We start from the raw sequence: 22240 nt of genomic DNA, 5'->3' as shown, positions 1-22240 counted from the left end.
GATCCGGGCTGAGGTTTGGATGCGGGGAGGGTGAGGGCTCTGGCTGGGGGTGTGGGCTTGGGGTGGGGCTGGGGATGAGGGGTTTGGGATGCGGGAGGGGACTCCGGGCTGGGACAGGGGGTTGGGATGGAGGGTTCTGGCAGCACTTACCACGGCTCTGAGGAAGCAGCTGCCAGGTCTCTGTGGTCTCTTGGCACATGGGCGGCCAGGCAGCTCAGCACAGTGCACGCTGCTTTGCCACCCCCAGGTGCTGCCCCACACAGCTCCCACTGGTCACGGTTCCCAGCCAATGGGAGTTGCAGAGCTGGCATTCTGGGTGGATGCAGCATGTGGAGCCTCCCAGTCCCTGGCCATCCCAGCGCCTAAGTGCCGCAAGGACCTGGCGGCCGCTTCTGGGAGCAGTGTGGAGCCAGGGCAAGTAGGGAGCCTGCCTTAGCCCCAGCCCCCGCTGTGCCACCGCCCAGACTTTTAACAGCCCAGTCAACCGGAGCTGCCAGAGTCCCTTTCTGACCGGGCATTCCAGTTGAAAACCAGATGCCTGGCAACCCTATAGCATCATCTTAGTAGTAGTTCCTTTTTGTCAGAACAAATGTAAACAAAATCTTAGTGCATCAAAAACTATTAGGATATAAAATAAGAATACTATTCACTAATAAAGTATTTACAATTCAAAGTAATTTCAAGAAACAAGTGGTAGATTTAAAGTGTAAATATTTACTTTGAAGTTTCTTTATGTACGTGTGTGTATGTGTGTGTATATGTGTGTGTGTGTATATATATATATACACATATATATACACATATACATATATATGTGTATATAGAGAGAGAGAGAGAGAGAGAGAGAGAGAGAAAACAGTACCTAATAACACCACAATTCTGCAAATATTGAAACACGTTTAACTTTATATGAGTGATCCCAATCAATTAAAGTTAAGCATGTGCATAAGGGTATGCAGGAGTGTGTGTGTGTGTGTGTGTGTGTGTGTGTAAAATTATCTGATAATTACAAATCAGTGAAATAGTATTTTCTACAGCACTATTTAGAGAGGGGATAGGGCTTAGTCCAAGTTACACAGTTCAAATTAAGTTGAATTTATTGTACTTTTGTATATTTAAATCATAGAATATTGTGCTTCCAGTGATAGATTTCATATCAGAAGAACTTGTAGTACTCCATGGAAAGTAGTGTTTGTAAACACTTTCTTTTTCTCACCAATTTGGTGATATTTATTGGAATCTTTCTTTCACAGTAGAACACTAGAGCCACACTGTGATCTCAGTTACATTAGTGTAAATTCTGAGTGACTCAGTTGGCTCTATAGTCACTTCAAGGTTTTATACAGTATAACCTCACAATGTCCTACCCTCCCCCCGCCCCCCCCTCTAACAGCCATTATCCAGTGTCTTGTCTTTCTTCGCTACCGAATAAGGTCACTCAAACAAGCAGGTCTAACAAGAAATAAAATGTATTTTCATTGATTTGTATTGTCACTGATTACCATTTATGTTACACGGTAACCTTTATAGTGGAAAGCACTTAATGTTGACATGCAGAACCAGTCTTTGAGGGCCTGCAAAAGCTGCAGCCACAGCCTTGTCTCTCTATTTGGAAAATCTTTACTTTTTTTTTTAATTAAGTTTCGGGCTCTTTTCTTTGTGCCAATAGCCTTGAAAATGTAAACCAATGCAAATTGATTGCTAGGGTTGTAAGCTGTACGCTGAGTTTTCCTGGAGGTACCAAGTTATTCACAATCCCATCACAGCCTACTGGTGTTGATCTAGAGGTTCAGAAAGTTCAGAGCTCTACATCCCTTGATTTTTGGGCAGACCCCAGTTTAATTCCATCTGTAGGGTGCAGTGCTGCTCAGCCTACTGCTGAATGTGACCATCGCAAGATGCCTACTACATGCAGCCTGCAGCTGAGCCAGCTTCTCTGCTGAGCAGTATAACCTCTGACCACAAGAGAGATCATCTCACTAGTGTGAGACTGAGAGCAAGAGGTTAATCCCAGCTTTGACAATGACTCCCTCTGTGGTCTCGGTCAAAAGCCAAAATGTTCAGACTTGGTTAGGTAAAGTTAGGCCAGGCAAGTGGGGATAGTAATACTTCTCTGCCTCACAGGCTTTTCTGACAATTAAGCACTAATGTTTTAAAAGTGCTTTGTGAATCCTAACATTCACTGGAATGGAGACAGAACTCTCCTGTGCCTGTGCCCCTAGCAGTCCTCAAAACCACACCTCATCGTTCCTTGCCATTTTTGTTAAATATTGACAATTTTTTAATAGGCATCAACCCCCCCATTTCACCCCCCGCCCCAAGCACAAGCAGCTGCTGTGCTCCACTTTTGTAGTAGGAATCCAGACAAATGGGACCAAAATATTCTTCCCAAAAAAAACCCATTTTACACTCAATTTGTCAGTGAAGTTTGGGTTGATACCAAAGGATCCCCATGCTCACCCTCCTCAGAATTCTCAGTCTGGCCTTGTATACAGTGGTGTGTTTGTGGTGGACAACAGTCTTTTATAGTTGCTGGAGGGGGAGCAAAAAATTGTTTCATAGGCCAACCTAAAAATATTAAAGTGGTTTAGTTGAGCTCACCAGATCTGCTGAGCACTAAAACAAGGAATCATTCTGACTTTGACTAACAATGAAGCTACAGCATCCTGCTGAAATGATACAAAACTATATCTTCATTACCTCAAAAAAAAAATCTTACTTTTAAGAATAGACTGCAGCAGACTTCTGTGCTGTATTGCACATTTTCTGGACTGTGACTTTTTACTGACGCTCCTGCAAATTATAGCTTTTTGAAATTAAACTGATCAATAGCTACCTGAGGTCTTCAAAGCCTCTCTGGATTTGCAATGATATCAGTAGAAATTGAACTGAAAAAAACCCTTTAAGTACAACAGTGTGATAGATGAATTCATACACACTAGAAATCAGAAGGATCCAGCTGAAACTCTGAGCTACCTGAGTTTGATTGCAAATGTTTACAATAATTGAAGACTGCAGCTATCCTTAAAAATAGTTGATTTATTCAGGGATCATATTTTCAAGGTAAAAAATTGGAATAGTAGTCTTGTAAGGTAGCAGGGTTCACTGAGTATGGTTTTAGTGTAGATCATGGTGGTCAGCACAAGAAGGTTAGTGAGCTGGAAGGTTGTGGAGAAGAGAATAATGGATGCTTGTTCCTCTCTTATATTTTCTTTACCTTTTTCTTTCTCTTTTCCCCCATTTGGCTTCTACCCTTTTCCTTGCTTCAATCTTCCACTCCTTTCCTTTTCCATCCTGTGCGTTCATCCTTGTATTTCCTCTCTCAGCCACACTTGTTCACGTTCTCTCTCACTTTTACTCTTAGTAATTTGTCTCCTCCTCGCTTTTCCCATTATATCCCTCTAACTTGTAGTACCCTGCCACAATCCACTGCTCAACAACTGAGTAGAGGCAGGTAAATAGAATTGTAGTCACAAGCTGGCAGACTGGGTCTGTAGCCGCCTACATATGATAGCAGTAAATCTGAGCTGCCTATAGACTCACTACATGCAGTGGTCTCTCAAGTCTACACATGGATCTGATCTTGTGGACTAGATCATCCTGTTGCTTGGCAGTCCATAGGCTGTTCATGATAAGTCCTTATCGTGTCTGTACTCGAGGGGATTAGTGTACTCTTAAAGCAATGGAGAGAGATGGATTTTTGTAGACTTTTCTATGCGCCTTTAGAAATCATGCATGCATATGCCACCCACCTGCCTCAATGGGTCGGAGAACTTGATGGGACTGGCAGTGAAGGGAGACACTCCCTAGGGGACAATAGGTAGGGTGACTAGATGTGCCGTTTTTAAAGGGACAGTCCCATTTTTGGGGACATTTTCTTATATAGGCGCTTATTACTCCCCATCCCAGTCCTGTTTTTTCACAGTTGCTATCTGGTAACCCTAACAATAGGGCTCCTCCCTCAGGGAGTCTCTGGCACCCATTGGCCAGCTGGGGGAGGAGGGGTGCTGATTGGCTATCATTCTCCAGCTCCCAGAATTTACCTGGTGCAGGAGCCATATAGAGCCCCTTATAGCTCCATTCCAGCAGCCCTACACTACCCACCCTGAACTTGGAACAGAAATCTGGACTGACAGATGCTGTGGATCTAACCAATCGCCAGTTTAAGGGTCAGGAAGGAATTTTTTCTCCCATGGGCCAACTGGCAGAGGACATGGGAGGTTTTTGCCTTTCTCACAGCACCTTCAAGCCACAGTGGCTAAGTAGGAACATGCTTAGTACCTAACTGAGGTACTTGGTTAGAGCTGTTTATTCATTGCAACTTGCGGTCTCTTTCCAGTGTGATTAAGAGAATAAAATGAACAGTTCCCAGAGGTAAAAGACCTGTGATATTGCTGATGAGTCTTGGGCTCATGATATAGGGTGAGACCATGCTATAGGGTGGCCTTCCCGGGCCAGGGTTAGATTTTGTAGCTTTCTCAGGCCAAGGTCAGACACGGTGACCCCCACGGGCCAAGGTCCCTACCCTGCTGCAACCCTCTGCCCACTCATGGCTGGGTGGGGGTGCTAAGACTCAGAGAGAGCTGAGTTCTGGAGACTTAAACTGAGCATTAGGGTTGTCAACAGTTCCTTATTATTGAAATACAATGTTGGTAATCCTACTGAGGATAGCCTACCCTGCATTATGAGTTATATGGTAAGAAGCCTTGTAACTCCTGCACTGGAACCAATTCAATGTCTGGTATAGGCAAGTATCAGTGATGGGCAGGTAGCACCATTCCCATGTTAAAAGTTTAACAAAAGTTTCAGCCTTCCACTTAATTCCATGCATGCGTCTGTCCTCATTTTGTCGTTGTGTCCACATCAATTGAAATTTTGCACAGAATTTATTAGTAAGCTCAAAATGTACAGCTAAGAGAGACTGTGTTACCTGTGTGTGTTTGTGTGTGTGTCTAACTTAGCTGTATAGGAAAAAGTGTACTGAAGGTGTAGGATGACTTGAGGGAGGACTCTTTTGAACACTGTAAGCTGCAAAGAAATCAAGGGAGCCTGCAGTGCATTTTGTAATGTGTGCAAGGGCCAATCCAAGAACTCTACCAAATGCCTTCCCAGCTAAGCAGCTTCTAAGATTTGCGGGTGAGGAGTCTCCACATGCTAATGCCATATTTTTGCATGTTAACAGAACTTCAACGCTCTGTAGCAAGTACAGTAGCTGCTTCTTTTTATTCCCCCCCCCCCATCTTTTTTTTCTCTTAAAAACTATAGAAAACACTATGGAAAAAATGTTACATGTGTGTATCTAAAATTTTAGGAAAATTTGTATGGCAGTATATTATGTCATTTGAGAACTAGCATGTGTTCATATCATTAAAGACTATCTCTTAATACATATGCAGAAGGTGCCAGCTTTCAGGTTGCATGTAAAAATGTAATCATGGGCATTTCCTGACTTTTTTGAGTGCTTAATGTAGTTTTTTTTGTAGGGGTAATTTAATTTTTTTTTAATTAGTGAAAACAAGAAAAATAATTATTTTGCTAAGTTAAAAATGCATCTTCATTTGCAACTCCATCCTCAAAGCAAGCAAAATTGTTTTCTTTAAACTTTCCAAAAGAATTCACCTCTAGGCTGAAAACAATCATGGGAAATTTTATTTCATAAGGTAATTGTTTTGGAAAGTTATCAGCCACTCACAATAGAGGTTTAGAATGAAAGTGCCACCTCAACCATAACTAAAATAAAAACAGCTAATGAATAAGTGCTTTCTGGCAAGAATAAATGAAAACTGTAATGCCTGATGTGGACAGTGAAGAATACATAAAGGCATCAAAGTGAGTAAACTTCAAATGAAAGATTATCCTTGTGGATGAGGAATCCACTCCAGAAAGAGATTGAACCTGGAACCTCAATAACCCACAGAAAGAAACTATTTGTTAAGCTAAAGAGAACTCTGCTTTCTCTGTTACTGGTAGTCTTTTCTGAGGTCTGTAAACAGCAGTCTGTGTTCCATGGATTCCTTTTTCTTCAGGGGTCTCATCAAACTACTGACCACTCCCAAACTAGTTTATCTGGTAAAACCAGATGAGATTAGATATATTCAACCAGAATATTTTGATAATTTCACATATTCAAGTACTGCCTTTTAATTGGTAACTATATGTAACTTCCATAATTAATTAATCTTAGATTGTCTTTATACTTGTACAGTATATCTACTATCCTGTTATTTGAGTTTTGGATTGTTTTAAAATGTATAAATGGCTACACAGATGACAAGTTTTTAAACTGAAGAGTGCTCTTGTGACAAGAAATGGGTGTTGAGCAGTGTTCAGCCTGCGTATGAGCTCAAAGTTCTTTAGAGGATATATACAGCACACAATAAACTTGCTCAGTGATACCAATCAAAAATATCTTAAGGACTGAAAGATTGGCAGAATCAAGTCAACCCTCCTCAAGAAAGATTGTACATCTGTGAACACTTGGACTACAGCACTTTGGTGCATGATGAAATCAGTAAGGAAAGTTATGTACTGTATTGCGCATACTATTTATACATTATTTTTAAATAACTTTCTTTCATAATCAGATTTCTTCAAAGAAGCAAAATGGACATTCCACATTCAGGACTACATACAAGTCAAGTATAATGCTTTAAAATAAAGCTTTATGTTTTATTTATTTAAGCACTGAAAAGCACTGGAAGTTTTTTTTATGCTCCAGCTATTCAGAAGATGGATGAATGGATTTTCTTCAGATTGTCCGAAAAACTCATATCTCGGTTAAACCCAAACATTAAAAGATTCACTACAAAGAGTGATTTTTGGAGAAAAGCTATAAGCAACTGAAAGTGGAAATTAAAATTAAAATGGCATTTCAAAATTAGCTATAATACAACTTGATAAAAAATACGTCAATGCTAATACAAGTTATAAACAAGTTTCACAGAATCCAGGTAACCACAAGATTATATAAGTGTCCACAACTTCTTTCAAGCATATGTTGCTGGCACGCCTTCATTTTTTCTTCCTAGTCCAAACATGGCCCCTAATATGCATCCTTATTCTGGGCTTTGGAAATTTTCCCTGTTTTAACGCTTTCATCTTGGCACTTTTTCTCTACATCACAAATGGCTGTTATCATAGATAGAAGTCACTGTTACCCTCTGAGCAGAGAGCAAACGCTTCCCTTTAACTGCTGCTTGGAGTGTGAAGATCATTTCCAAACCAAGGTTTCCTCCATGCTAGTGCATTCATCTTGCTGCCCTACCAAGTGATTGACTGAACATGCTATTACCAATAGGAATATGGAATTAAGTTACAAAGAAGTGACATTTTTGAAGCTTATCAGAATTTGTAATGTCCGTGTTTTTTATTTTAGTGCACCCTTACCAAAGGAAAACAGCAGAATCTTGGCCCCAAAGTGCTTTTGAACTTATCCTTCCCTCTGTTCTTCTCCCTGCTACCCAGGGGCAAGCACAGCAAAAAGCAAACTTTATTCCCATGTCATCTGGAGCTCTGACTTCCAGAATCCAACTGATCACCACAGCTGCAATAAATAAAGCATCTGTTCAATAAGTTTTGATGCCAAAAATTATTCAACATTCTTTTTGCTGGGCACATAGACTGATGGAAAACAGCACATCTAACTTATTGCCTCTTCCTTGCAATCAAGATTTCTGAGTAATCAGTGGAAACTAGGTAGGGGGAAATAGAATGTGAACAATGCCAATCCCTTTGTTTTAATTTACAGTTATTAATTTAACAAAACAATGCAAGTATAATTAACTCTGAAGCATCGTCAACTTTGTTAGCAAGAGATGAAGATGAGCTTCTGAAATGTGCAAGAAGCTTTATTTTATATATTTAGCTGGATTTTTTCAGAATGTGATATTTCTAATATCTCTTGCTTGCTCACACGCATACAGACAGACATTTTTATTTAGCATTTTGCTGGATATATATCTCATGGGACATAAGGGCCATGCTTTGATAAGAACTAAAACGGTCCAGTTATAACACTAGATAATATACTGTACTATGATCTGATTTATAGGACCAGCCTTATTAAGGAAGAAAGAAATGATGGTGTGATTATTCCTCTTGGTTAAATTGTTTGGTACAGTCCAAAAGTAGTCATTTAAAATGCATTCCTTTGGAATGAAAAAAAAAGTGTTTTCCTCTTTGTTTTCTTTCTCTAGGCTGAGGTTCAGCTATGCTATCTGGAAGCACAAAGAGATGCTGTTGAACAGATGTCCTTAAAGCTGTATAGTGAACAGTACAACAGTAGTAGCAAGCGAAAGGAAGAGTTTGCTGATATGTCAAAAGTTCACACAGTGGGAAGTAATGGGTAGGAAACTATTCTTTTTGTTGTTTTATTCTCTCTGATCTGTGCTTTTTTACATGATCTTCTTTCTTACTGCTATGCTAGCCAGCATTTTTCCTCCTTAACCAAGAGACAAGGTAACATGCTATGTATATTTATTGTCATATTCATTAATGCAAAAATTAATGAGTTCTGTATAATTTTATCTACATTAATTGCTTCACTCCTAGAGCTATCTAACTTTTTCGAATAGCAGCCCATTATCTACATGAGAAATTTTGCATATCCTTAAACTTCAGCCTTTACTAAGCCTGTTATGTCATGTTTTATTTCTCTTTATTTCTTAATTTGTTCTGATGCTTTCAAGTTTCCTAGTATGTTTCTTCCAAAGACTTCCATGACATGTCAGTATCTTTTTATAACAAACTTCCTTAGAGACCATTTTACTAGCCCCTTAGTAGGTGAATGTGAAGCCTTTCATTTCTGGATTTCTGGTTTAAATATGGCCCAGTTCAGTACTGACTGAAAGCTATAAGTACTAGAACTGGCCAGGAAATATTTGATTGAATGTTGTTTCATCTAAAATTGCTGATTAGTCTAAACCAGAACTTTTAGTGAAAATATAGTTGTTTTGACAGGAAGGTTTCTCAGGTCCAGAATGGAATTTTTGGTCAAAATGATACCAAGCAAGAAACCCACTCCAGAATAGTTTGGCGATTAAGGCCCTGTGAGAGACCCATGTTCAATTCCCTACCTTTCCACATCCTGGGTGAGTCAGGGCATTTGTTCTGACTCTGGGACAATCAATATTTAGTCAAAATGATACCAAGCAAGAAACCCACTCCAGAATAGTTTGGCGATTAAGGCCCTGTGAGAGACCCACGTTCAATTCCCTACCTTTCCACCACTGGGCTGTCAGGGCATTTGTTCTGACTCTGGGACAATCAATATTTAGTTATTTATATGGAACAGTACCAACAGGAAAGACTGAGAGAGACCACCTTGAATTAGGAAGATGAAGGATTTGAACTTGGGTTTCCTCTTTCCTAGCTGGCTGCTCTGACCACGAGACTATTCTAGTACAGGCACATGCTTTTTCTTTGTCTCTCCTTTTGGTTTTTCATGAAAAAAATTCAAAAGGTCTCAGTTTCATCCCAAATGGCATCTATTTGGGGAAACTGTTTCCCAACCACCTTGAATAATTACTTTAGCTGTTGTCTGTTGAGATTTCTGTGTCTAAAGAGTTTGTCATCTGTCTGATTCCCTGCACATAATCTCTTCTCCAGCTGTTCCCACTGTAGATATATTTCCCCCAATTATAAAGTTTGCATTGTTGCTCATTCCCACTATAGACACTCTTTCTTGAACAGGATCCATAAGGACTTGTTTCAAATTTCCACTGATGCCAATGGAGAAATGCCCTAGCTCTATCCCCATGATCTGAATATTTCCCTCCCCTGTAGTAATGTCTAGGTCCATAGCTGATCTACCTACTGCAAACACTCTGGCCACAGACCTCTGGTGCATTGGAGAAGCTTTGTCAAAGCTAACTTTCCAAGGGTGATGCAACATGTCTCTAATTTATGGGCATTCCTATGGTGTTCCTAAACATAGCACCTTATCATAGTATCAATGGCAAGCATTGCACATGTAAAAGACAAAATTGCACATGTAACTGACAGCATTTTAGATGTTTAACCTCTTGCTTAACATCCATAAATCAGGTATTTAGCAATTTAGGTTGGGATTTTCAAAGGAGTCTACAGAACAAAGGGTGCCAACCTTCACTGACTTCCATATCAATGGGCTGTGGAGTGTCTAACTCCCTCAGGCCCCTTTGAAAATCTAACCCTTGAGGTTTGCCCACATTTGATTGCAACTACAAGATTAGGAGCTGTTTTTTAATATTTGGCCCTCAGTGCGCACATATCCAATTTTTGTGCTTGTTACTGATACTATGATAAGGTACTATGTTGAGGAGTAACATGGGAATGCCCATATATTAGATACCTGATGCATGGCTTTTGGAGAATGCCTACAGTGCGAACAAGGTAAGAATGAGGACTTGGCAAATGTGGGAGATCTATCTACAGTGGGAATAGATCAGAAGTAGATTAGGTGCAGGGAAAAGATGGTTAAAATGGGACCAGTAAGGTAGTATCTGCAAATTGGAAAGTCTGTGAGGTGGGACTACAAGGGATTGGGGAATGTCTGCAGAATAGGGATAGTTACAATGAAAAGGAAGAGGGATCAGTTAATGTCTACATAGGAATGGCTATGGAGGGAATGATAGAGAAAAGAATGGAGATCTGCTGTAGGAGAACAATGGCCACTATGCATGTGGGAAGAGCTCAAGAGGAGTAATAGGGACCAGCTGCAAAATGTTGAACTTACATGGGTTCAGATTCTGAACACCCTCAGAGTTGGTGGCGGGATATCATCAGAGTTTTAGTTCGGACCCATGTTTACTGTGTTCAGTAAACTATTGCACATGTCTCAGGACCATTTCTTGCAGTCGTTTGGCAGTACTCATTAGACCATAGTTAGAACTGCAGGATCAGGCTTGGAGTGCATTGACTGAACATTATGGAATGCTCCAGATATGTACGGAATTTAAAGCAATGTTATTTTTTAAAGCTGTTATGGTCAGAAATTTGATTTCCTCTATAATACTGCAATAGCATGCTTATGGAAAGGAGATCCAACAGATGATGACCCAGAAACTTGAAAGAATTTTTTATTTGGTTGGATTTGGGGGGGGGGGGCGGGGAACAGGCATACTGCTATGCTCACAGTACTTCTAAATGCCATGTGAGCTATGCTATCAAAGAAATAATACAATCTGGAGGTATGTGTCAAACATGAAAAAAATGGCTAATGGAAATAGCTCCACATTCCTTTTTATTTATTAATGGCACAGATGAGCTGGTTTTCTCATAAGAAAGGGGCTCATGAATTTTCATTCAAAATAATAAATTGATGTCCATACTTTAAGAAATATGTTTAGGGTTCAAGGGATAAGCCATGCAATTCTGCATCTCTTATTTCCTGTTTACCAAGCTAAAATATACCTTAATGTCATTAGAAACACTATGTTGCTAACATGAGTTTAGTGTATTAACCATAAAACTATGTTCAAAGAAGTTTTAGTTATTTCTTCTTTAACACACCTTGTTGCATTCCTCTTGGGAACCTTTGGGTACCTTTTATTGGAGAATATTTTGGACCAGAAACACTTGCTCTACATTTTTTAAAGTAATCCGTGGACTTGGTTAATGCACTAAAATCAAGTCATTTTTGTAATTCCTGCATCTAGCTGATATACAGTATTTCAGAAGCTAAGCTTCTCTTGATTCTGCCTCAGGCAATGTGAAAAATTACCTGCTATGCATAGAAAAGATGGATTCTGAATATAAAAGGAATATTCACCCTAACAGAAATGTTGACAGCTATATTTTAATCTTAACCTATCACTGAACCTACATTTGTCCTATTTTGTTAACTTCTTTATTTGGTCCTGTTATCTTATACATTTTTATCAAATTAATAATAGCTTATACATTTTTAAAAAATATAATATCTTTAAAAGCAAGGGATTTTTTAAACAATTCATAGTTATGACAAGACATATTTTCGACAACTTCTAAACCAAACTTCATAATAATTGAACATGGGCTTGCATAGCAAAATTTAGACCTTGGTCCAGATCTGGATTTTGAAGTTCCAGTGTGCGAGATGTGTTTGGATTCAGAACTTTAATTCTGCTCATTATATTAAAATTCTGATCCATTTATGGGTTTTGATTGTGAAATATCCACCCCAGACCTATTCTGCCAAAAGAGGGGAATGTTTGGATCCAGATTTTGGTTCAACCCGTCACTAATTCTTGGGCTAGATTCTCAGCTGATGTAAAGTGAGAAGACCCTGGAAGCCAGTGTAGCTATACCAATTTACATCAGCTGAAAATCTGGCCTCTTGCCTGATAAAATATATGTCTTTAATAATTAGCATTCTACCCTGTCCGTTTTTATGAGCTGGGATAATTTTTGGAGGAGACATAATGTCAAAAAATTGAGTATTGGAGATGCAGAATGGTTAGGCAGTTCTCTGAGGTTTAGGTAAGGATTCTATTACACAGCATTCTGAATACCATGGACTTTTATTCACAAAGATTATAGTTTTATATTTGTGTGACGGGCTGCCCCCACCCTATTCCTGGGTGCCACCTGACGTACTGGGGTACCACTGAGCCCACCTACCCTACCAACCTGGACTCCCTTACACTGTCCTGCTGAGCCAGGCCCTCAAGCTTCTCCAGCACACATACAGGTAGGGACACACCAAGCTGCAGAAAGACACAGACACTAAAATCAGCACTGCGTGGGAAGGCTTCAGCTAAGGAATTGCCCAGCACACAAGTGCACACTCCCTCCGCAGTATAAACCCAAAATTGTATCTTCTTGTGCTGTACAACGTAAACTCATGAAATTCGCTCCCTCCCTCCATGTGGAGGAAGATCTGCACAGCTTTTTGCCTCCACCCCAGTTATGAATTCCACAAACTGTTTTTAGAGAAAACAAAAACACATTTATTGACTACAAATGATAGATTTTAAGTGATTATAAGAGATAGCAAACAGATCAAAGCAGATTACCCAGCAAATAAAACAAAGATGTAATATATGCTTAGATACTAAAGAAACTGTTTACAAATAGTAATTTCTCACCCTAAAGGTTGTTTTAGGCAGATTGCAGAGTCTCTTGAAGGCAAACTGTTCTTGCCTGCAGCTTAAAACTCTAGGTATTTCTTTCACAGGCCAGATACCTTCCCAGGCTGGGTTCAGTCCTTCTCCCCCATTTTGTCTTTGTTTCTTTGATCTTTCCAGGGGTCATCCTGGGTGGGGATTCAGTGAAGAACCAGCCCTCTCTTAAATGTCCCTCTCCTACCTTAAACAGGCTTTACAGATGGCAGTGTGCATCCTCCCCTCTCAGTGGCAAAATACTGGTATTCTATCATTGAGTCCAGTACCAGGTGACTTAATCACATGACCCTGCAGTGTCAAAAAGATCATGAACCTGAAGTGGTTTGTAGCATCCCAGGAAAGCTTCTCAGGAAGGTGGGAGATGAGCATCTTCAACGACCTGTTGTTCTCCCTAATGGTCCGTTGACTGGTCCCCAGCTAGCTAGCCAGACAGACTGATTGCATTCTGTCTGGTGCGCGTTCCCTGGGTGCAAACACTTCTGTAGTATAGATGTATAGTCAATATTCCTAACTTTAGATACCAAAATGATACATACATACAAATAGGATAATCATATTCAGCAAATCATAACCTTTCCATTGATATCTCACATGACTTATCTTGTACAAAACATATCATAGTTATGTTATAATCATATTATAGCAATATTTCTATGAAGAATATGAGATGTAGTGCAATTTCAAAATAAAGGTCCATCAAATACCTCATGAGAGGTTGCAAATGCCCTCAACATCCAATGAAATTGTTGTTCTTCAAACACAATAACTTGATTGTTCATGCCTGCTCTCCTTTATAATTGCACCATTGCTTACCTTTCCACGACAGGAACTATTGCCTCATAAGTTATTAAGTAAGAGTATGCTAAATGTAGTGGATTGATCTAAAGAGATAATGCATTGTACAGTACTTTCTTAGTTGTCTTGGTGAAAGTAATATTACAGAGGACTAGATGCTTTCTCCGCCCTTCCCTCTTTCCTCTCAAAAAAGGGTGTTTCACAATACATTAACTATATCTACATAAGTTCAAAATCACCTTGGATATGGTACATTAATTAATGGTAATTCAAACTACAGTAGTGTATATGTTATATTTTTGGTATTATTATTTCTCTTGTTCCTTTGTTGCAGGATTTCTCACTTTCTTTATAACATTAATGAAAAAGATGTAAAAGACTAGATAAAGTTTTTAAATAGTTGAAAAAATTAGCCTCGGTAAATAATATTAAATTCATGGGCAGGAACACACACTGTCATATACTCATTTGACATACAATGATGTTGTTTTCTTCATTGCTATTAATAAGCTTCTGGTCAGTTACAGATTGACAAGTCTTGAGGATTCCTTTTATGGCTATTTTTTTTACAATTTTGCAGTTTTTCCATGTATACCTTCTTTCTCATATCACAGTGTTTTAGAAGAATCTGTGCTTTACTTACTCACTAGGCTTTCAATAGAGAATCACATTAATCCTTTTAAGCTCCTTATTGTAATGATTTATTTTGTTGAAAACCATAGTGATCCTCCTTTGAATTTTAATGATTGCTGGCTATTCAAAGATTCATTGTTTTGACTTCCTGTCCTTACCTTTGTTTCTTACATGTCTGTAGGGAACACCTGTCTAATACTGTATCTGGCCTTAGTTCTCACTGGCTTACCATATTCACTCAAGCCTATCCTAAAGCGTTAAGTTGAAATGCTAGCTATTCATCCATGAAAATAAATGTAGGATATATATTTGCAGAGATAGGCAGATAGACAGCAGAGGGATGGCTAAATGGATTGAGTCATTTTTCTGTGAAAGTAATATTTTTGGTACGAATAATAGTATATCATGATCATTGTAGAGAAGCTTGTTAAATATAATGTTAGCACTTTAAAAACCATTAGGCAACATTATCTAAGGGTTTTTTATTTCTACATTTTTGCAGCAAGTACAGTATGCTTACAGTTGTCAGAATCTAGCATCACTCGCCAAATTTAGGTCATGTCACTGGTTTAAATTGGATTTCAATTTTCATTTGTGTCCACTCTCTATAAATACAGACTGTCTCTTTAGAAATATAACGTGGAACATCATGAGTTTTCAAGAATATATTATTCTAATACACGATTTTAACACCTAGACTGTATTTATGCATAATACATTTTGTTCCTTATCTACAGCCTTTTGGACTTTGATTCAGAATACCAGGAGCTCTGGGATTGGCTGATTGACATGGAATCTATAGTGATGGACAGCCATGACCTGATGATGTCAGAGGAGCAGCAGCAGCATCTTTACAAGGTTAGAGCTACCGTTACTGCCTTTACCTAGCTATAGAAGATCTGATTAGCTTGACAAGTCTTTCTCTCACAGGATATCGCTACGTTCATTGTATGTATCATGGTGTCTATTAGAATTCCCTTCCCTGTCCCCAACCTCATTTCCATCCCCTGTGCACTGACAGGCTGCACCGACATCATAATTGCAAGAAAGTTCCCTTTATCACATTCTATTTGGTGTAATTCTATAGAAGGACAAAGATTTGTCTTCGAGATGAATAGAAATAAATGAAACTGCATTAATAAATAGACTGAAACAAAATGAAGAAAAAATGAAATGGTAGCATTTAACAAAATGTGTTTTGATTGGAGCTTTCAGCTGGATTGTTATCCACCTTTCAGATCTCTTCAGGGAAGAGAGAAATTTGCCTTGATTTTGGTTTACTGCTGCTGGGATACAGGACTCTTCCAATTTAATTTTTATTAGGTATACATAAAGTAGACATTGTCATGTTAAGTCAATACACTTGCTTGTGATTTAAGCAAAATGATTTTGAACTTGCATATTGATTGGAGGCTCTTTGTCAAATAAATATATACTGTTTCCCTTATTTGCCATTGCTGTCTTACTCCAGATTGTTTTATCAGTTCTTCTTTTTAATGGATAATTTTAATAGTCCCCCAAAATATAGATTTCATCTTAAAACTGTTTCAGGCTTGACTGTGTGTCTGAGAAACTGTATTCAAGGGGCATGATGGGGGTTGGGGAAAGGAGGGAGAGGTTTTCCACAGAAATATCAGGCTGCAGTAAATCTTCCTCATTTAGGCAATTTTTATTGGAGTAATTCTGACAGTTGTCATCCTTGAATTGCTTTGAGCATATGGCGTATTTCAAAGAGCAGATTGTGAATCATAAAAAATAAAATTAATAACTAACTACAGAATCAGCAATAGTATAATGACAAGAAACAACTACCCTCTAGCTTTTTTTTTATTTCTTATAGAATAAATGGTACAGTCAAGGTCAAATAGAAGTTGTTTTCTTTCTTCTATGGTTACATGATTTGATAATTTATTAAATATAATTTATATTTTCTTGCTTTGAATTCATAATTTGTTGATGCTCTTCATGCATTTTATTCTATCTAATGCTGGTCCTTTTATTTGAAAGGACCTAAACAGATAATTATGAAATAGGTTATAAAATACCTTCACATGAAAAGAATATTGTTTGAGCTCTAACTAAGTCTACTCTGTGGAGGAAGAAAAGTCACAAGTAAGTTAAGTTTAATAGCCTCAGTTTCTCTCTTTGTCGGTCATTTGTTAATATTAAAAGAAAACTAAATACATAATTTCATACCATAGCTGATGGTCTCTGCCCTAGATAGACTCAGAGATTCCTAGATTTTAAGGCAAAAAGGGACCATCTGTTCTGACTTCCTTTATATGACATGCCCTTAAATTCTATCCAGTTACCCTTTTATTGAGCCCAATAACTTGAACAGAATGGCATCCAGTCTTGATCTGAAGATATCAAGATATGGAGAATCCCCCATTTCCTTTGTTAGTTCATTCAAATGGCTAATCACCCTCACTGTTAAAAATGTGTGGATTGGAATAAATAGTGTGTTACAAGTCAGGATTGAAATGCTTAGGCACTGTATATTCATACAAGACAATTTCCAAAAAGTGCTTTTCTCTATGCCTTAATGTAGCCATTGTTTTCAGTTTTACATTCAATAATTCAAAAAATTCTAATATTTTTAAAAAAACAACAAAAATGGGCTGGAATCACAAGAAGCACTCGGCCCCACTATTCTATGCACCCTTTAGAAATGTTTTTTATCCTGATGGATTTGAAATGCAGTCATAAAGGTATGAATAGTAATGTATATAATTGGGGAAATAGTGGTTAGTGGTGTAATGGGAGGGATAAAAGAGGACGGGGACTTACTCAGAGGTTTGCAATACAGTATGGCGACAAAAATGGCCAACACAACTTTAGGCTGCACATACAGAAATATTTTATCACAGAAAGGGAGATAATATTGCCTGGATTTAATGGAGCCCTGAGTTATGCTGGCTTCTTCTGGTACAATGCTCCTGGGATTGGAAAGTTCAGACAGAGGAGAGTTGTCAGGTCTATAGCTCCCACATATCTGCCAGGCCTACAGTCAATGAGCACAGGTTCCAAACTGGATTCAGCACATTCTCTCTGCAGTCTCCACAGGTGGAGCGCTTTCTTGCAGAGCTCCAGCCACAATTTTAAAGCTTTTAAGAATATATTATTCTAGTACGATTGCAGTTCTTCCACTGTAAAACCATAAACAGTGGGGGTGCACACACTGCTTGGCAAAAGGACAGATTAGGTGAATGAACATGGGCTTTTTTATCTCTAATTTCTATGATTTTAGTAACCAGGATACATCATACCCCTAACAACACTCAGCATTTATATTTCTAATACCCAGCCTAGCTAACCTACCCTACAGTCAATAACAAATACTCTTAATAGTGACACTCTACCTATATGGAAGATCTGACTCACAGTCGTTGGTGGTCTGTCTAGCAATCACAACCATGTGGTATCAACACTGTCTATATTTTATACTAAACATGGAAGTAATTCTACTCTGTGGGGGAAGAAAATCTTAAAAGAAATGCAGGCAGCTGAGTAATCAAAACTGTTGAATGATGGAGGGTGTTATGAAAACATAGGCCTTATTTTAAGTATTCTTTATCAACTGTAGCTTCAAATATGAACTTGTTAATTGCACTTTCTGCTTTTTGGTGGATTCTCCTAAACCCTCAGATCCCCTCCTCCCAGCTATTGAGCTGACAAGTAATTGTACCTCTGAGCCAGCTCAGCAAGCCTTCTCTGCCAGTGAACCTGCTGTGGTATCACTATTACCAACAGTAATCATTGCCCCTAAGGAGTCTATGAATGGAAAGGAGGTATGATAAAACAGGTAAATCAGGAGGGGAAAGCATGCATTAAAGTGTATAGTGCAGCTGGTATTTTTTTAAAACTCTAAGCATGTATGATATACACTAGCAGTATTGTTGGTTCTCTTTCATTTTATTTTCCTGTTTGAGCACAACTTCTAAAGATAATCCTTCCTCCTCCTGCAGCCCTCTCCCAGGGATAAAAAAGGACAATTCACTCAATTTTCATTTTCAGTTTTTAAAAAGTAACTATCATGATTTTGAAATTTGATTAATATATGTTACAGATGCAAACACAGAATGAGTGGTTTACAGCCTGTTAGTCTACAATTGAAATTAACTTATAAGGAACATCTAAATTTTTCTGTTATCTGATTGATTTCTGAAGAGCACTTATCTCAGTTGAACATATATGGAAACCTTCATTTTTATCGATAGCATGTGGACCTGATCCCATAAGCCTTCTTTGTATATAGAGCTCACATTGACTTCAGGTGGATTTGCATGCAGAGGGTTTGCAGAATCAGGCCCACAGAGTTTAAACTCTGCTAATGAATCGTTCACTGGGAACTCGGGTATGGATTTTATATCTCTACCTTGAATGTTCAAAAATGAAGCAAATCGGTGTTTATTGGAGCTCTGGAGATTAGAAATGAATGTACGAGACGCAGAAAGTTAATGATAATTCCTACATTTTCCCCAGAAGATTAATTGTAAAACTTAATTGTCTGTTAGATTAAAACCCCATTTAAATAAGTAAGATATGATTATTAAAATTGTTAGCATGTAGAGAATAAAATTAAACAAACATTTTTTTAAAAAACTCAAAATAAAAACACCAGGATGTCCTTTGATATTTGGATGTATGATTACAAAACTATTTAAGATGCTTGAAATACATACTGCATAAGCAATCTCTTAAACTATTAAATCTTCAGCAAAGATGAACTCTATAATAAATAGAAAAAAATTGGTACAGCAGTTGAAAAGATTTAGAAGAAAATCTGTCAATGTGGCTTTTGAACAGGTTAAATACTGAAGTATCCTATCAAAGGGAAAAACTTCACTGTATTAAATAACATTAAAATGCACATCAAGTCTTATGGACCTCTAAAGAAAAACTGAAAAAAACCTTTCCAGCAGTTTTTCTGTTTCCCTAATGGAAGCTACGGTTCTTCTGAAGGTGCAGTTCATTTTCTCCTCTGGGTGTGCTGCTGCTCCATTGTGCCATTCACTCTAACTCTGTGTGCTGTGGCTCTAAGTGGTTCAAACAAACCGTGGTGAAAGTTTCCCTCATTTGCATCACTTCTAGACAGCCCTGTCCTACTCTTTGCTGACAGGAAATCACTGTCTTTGTCACCTTTTTTCAGTGATCTCCTTTTGGCAGAGATTGGCCATGTGACCAGGATTAATCACAACAACAGTTCTGGCTCAGAACTCAATGACATGTTTTCCTCGGCACTTCAATAACAGTGGAGAGGAGTCAGTAGGAAATGACTACATTAATTTCAGAGTGAAAAGATAATTAACACTTAAGGACTAATGCTATAACCTATGGAGTTATTATTCAAATTAAAACTAATTTATCGTAAACTTGCAAAAAAAATCAACCCTCCCTCCTTAATGCAACTATTACAAATAAACTTAGACTAGTCCTGGATTTAAAAAGAAAAACTATATTTCAAATAGTAACACGAATAAACAAAAACTTAAAACATTTGAAACCAGAGGCTGAAGTATGTAAAGTGCTTACTTAGATGATATGAATAGGATACTGGCAAACAAAAGCAGCAGTGTGCTCCTAGAATGCTGTGCTTAAAGGAGTTTCCTTGGCAACAGAAATGCAGTTCCAAAAGTAGACAGAACTTTCCTCAGAAAACATACTATTAATAACAACCTTCCGGAACAACTTGGAACAATTTGACTACTTGGCAATAATAATGCCAAGTGTTCTGTGAATTAATCTAACACATAACAGTTATATGTTTCTTTTGCCCATAATTCTCCTGAATCTCAGGCCTGAGTTCTGTTCACTTTGAGGATATAAATGTGAGAAGCAGTTCTAAATGTTACTAAAGAGAAAGAAAGCTGAAATACCAGAAGCCTGCAAGGATCAATTAATGTGCTCTGTATCTTTTTCACTTGTAAAACAGAGTAGTTCAATTGGATTACTTTATTCCATTTAAAACAAGGACTGTATACCTACTGAAGCCACACTGTAGTTGTCTTTATTTCAACCAAATTACTGCTGTAAAAAACTTATTACAAGGTAAACTGCCTGAAAAGTATTCTATTTGGACTAAATCCTGTGGAGAATGATCCTAGAGCCCAAATTCTGCAAAACGCTTAGAGCTTCCTGTCAGTCTAGTAATCTATCTTCTTATATGAGACCACTAACAGTCAGTAGGAGTTGAGGGTACTCACCAATTCTCAGGAAGCTCTCAGCATGTTGCAAGATTAGGCCCTTTCTAGACAGAAACTATAAATGTGCTATGCTTGCAGTATTTTTAAATACGTCATCATTTCTATGTCAGCCAAGAGAATAAACTAATTTCAAATCTGCCTTGCCAATAGGAATCATTTAGAATTCTTCTAAAGGCCATAAGCTTACTAGACAGGAAAGGTAGAGTGCTACCTTGACCTTTTCTGAATCCTTGGATCTAAAGGTTAAAAGTAATCAATATATCTCATTGTGCAGCTTGGTAATAAGTAATAACCATCATGTTAAAATCTAAATGATTGCAGATAGCACTTAAGTATGTTGACCCATTTGGGAGCCTTTTTAATTGCAATCAGGATAGTCATTATAGTTTGCTAATAAACTTTTAGGCTAAATTGCAAAAAGTGCAACCTTTAGCTTTTTGAAATATGACTTTTACTTTAACACTGATAAAAATTGAGTGTTGCAAGGTGAAAGCTTTGATTTTATCTGTCAAGATATATATATTCCTTTCTCATGTCTGTTCAAAAATTACAGAAAGATTATACTGTTAAATAATACCAATAAGGATATTGTTCATTTGCACCAGTTAATTGTATCACTGTTCAGTGCTCTTACATTATGTCCATAGGTATATGAAAAGATACACGACTTAATAAAAATAATCGGACCAGCTGACTCTGATTTTGTAACATGCTCTTAATATGTCATTATGCCAGAAAGCATGACTGAACTTTGGTGAGTGAAGCTTTTTAGAAACTAAGAATATAGTGACTCTTTCTACACAAGGAAACTGAACTGTGTTTCACGATAGGTGTCAAAAATGGCTGCCCAACCGAAGCTGTCCTGAAAACAGTTGTCCCACTGTGATAGCAGGGTCAACTGAGTTCAATACCTGTTGTAGCAAAGCATCCTAGACACTTATAGCAATGTGTTGAACTTGGTTGACACTCTCCACACCAACATTTTCGTTTTCAACACCACTGGAAAGATGACTGGGGAAAGCCATCTTTGACACCTAGTGTAAAAATAGTTCATTTTTTCAATGAAGACGAGGCCTATATTTTAACATTATCCTATAATTAAGGCTAAGATTTAGTCATCGGTATTTTTAGTAAAAGTAATGGACAGGCCATGGGCAGTAAACAAAATTCACAGCCCATGACCTGTCCATGACTTGTACTATATACCCCTGACTAAATTTTGGGTGCTCTGGAGGGGGGACTCCCAGGGGCAGCACGGGTGCTCTGGAGAGGGATCCTGGGGTTGCGCCACAAGTGCTCTGGGGCTGATGGGGCTGGAGGAAGGGGGGCAGTGGTACACAGCCCAGGGGTGCCACTGGTGCTGGGATGGGGGGCAGTGGCACATGACCTGCGACCGCCATGGGTGCTCCAGGGAGGAAGGGGGATTGTGGCCCAAGACACTGCTGCTCTGGGGGGGAGGGCGCACGGGGGCCCAAGACTGCCCTAGCAGCAGCCGATGTGGCTGGCCTAGAGGCCGCTCAAGCC

The 22240-nt window shown here is 38.5% G+C and overlaps 1 protein-coding gene across 7 annotated transcripts in view; it reads left to right on the top strand.

The window, feature by feature from the left end:
- The window catches only part of AKAP6 (A-kinase anchoring protein 6), a 397464-nt gene that overhangs the window by 288722 nt on the left and 86502 nt on the right, over nt 1–22240 (top strand). For all 7 annotated transcript variants that reach the window (XM_039538039.1, XM_039538036.1, XM_039538038.1 and 4 more), the window contains 2 exons: nt 8196–8344; nt 15248–15368. In XM_039538039.1, the coding sequence (XP_039393973.1) occupies nt 8196–8344; nt 15248–15368 (270 nt within the window). The remainder of the gene's footprint in view (nt 1–8195; nt 8345–15247; nt 15369–22240) is intronic.

This window comes from Mauremys reevesii, linkage group 4, assembly GCF_016161935.1.
Source record: "Mauremys reevesii isolate NIE-2019 linkage group 4, ASM1616193v1, whole genome shotgun sequence".
In the NCBI taxonomy this organism is placed as follows: Eukaryota; Metazoa; Chordata; order Testudines; family Geoemydidae; genus Mauremys; species Mauremys reevesii.
This window is presented reverse-complemented; position numbering and strand designations above follow the sequence as displayed.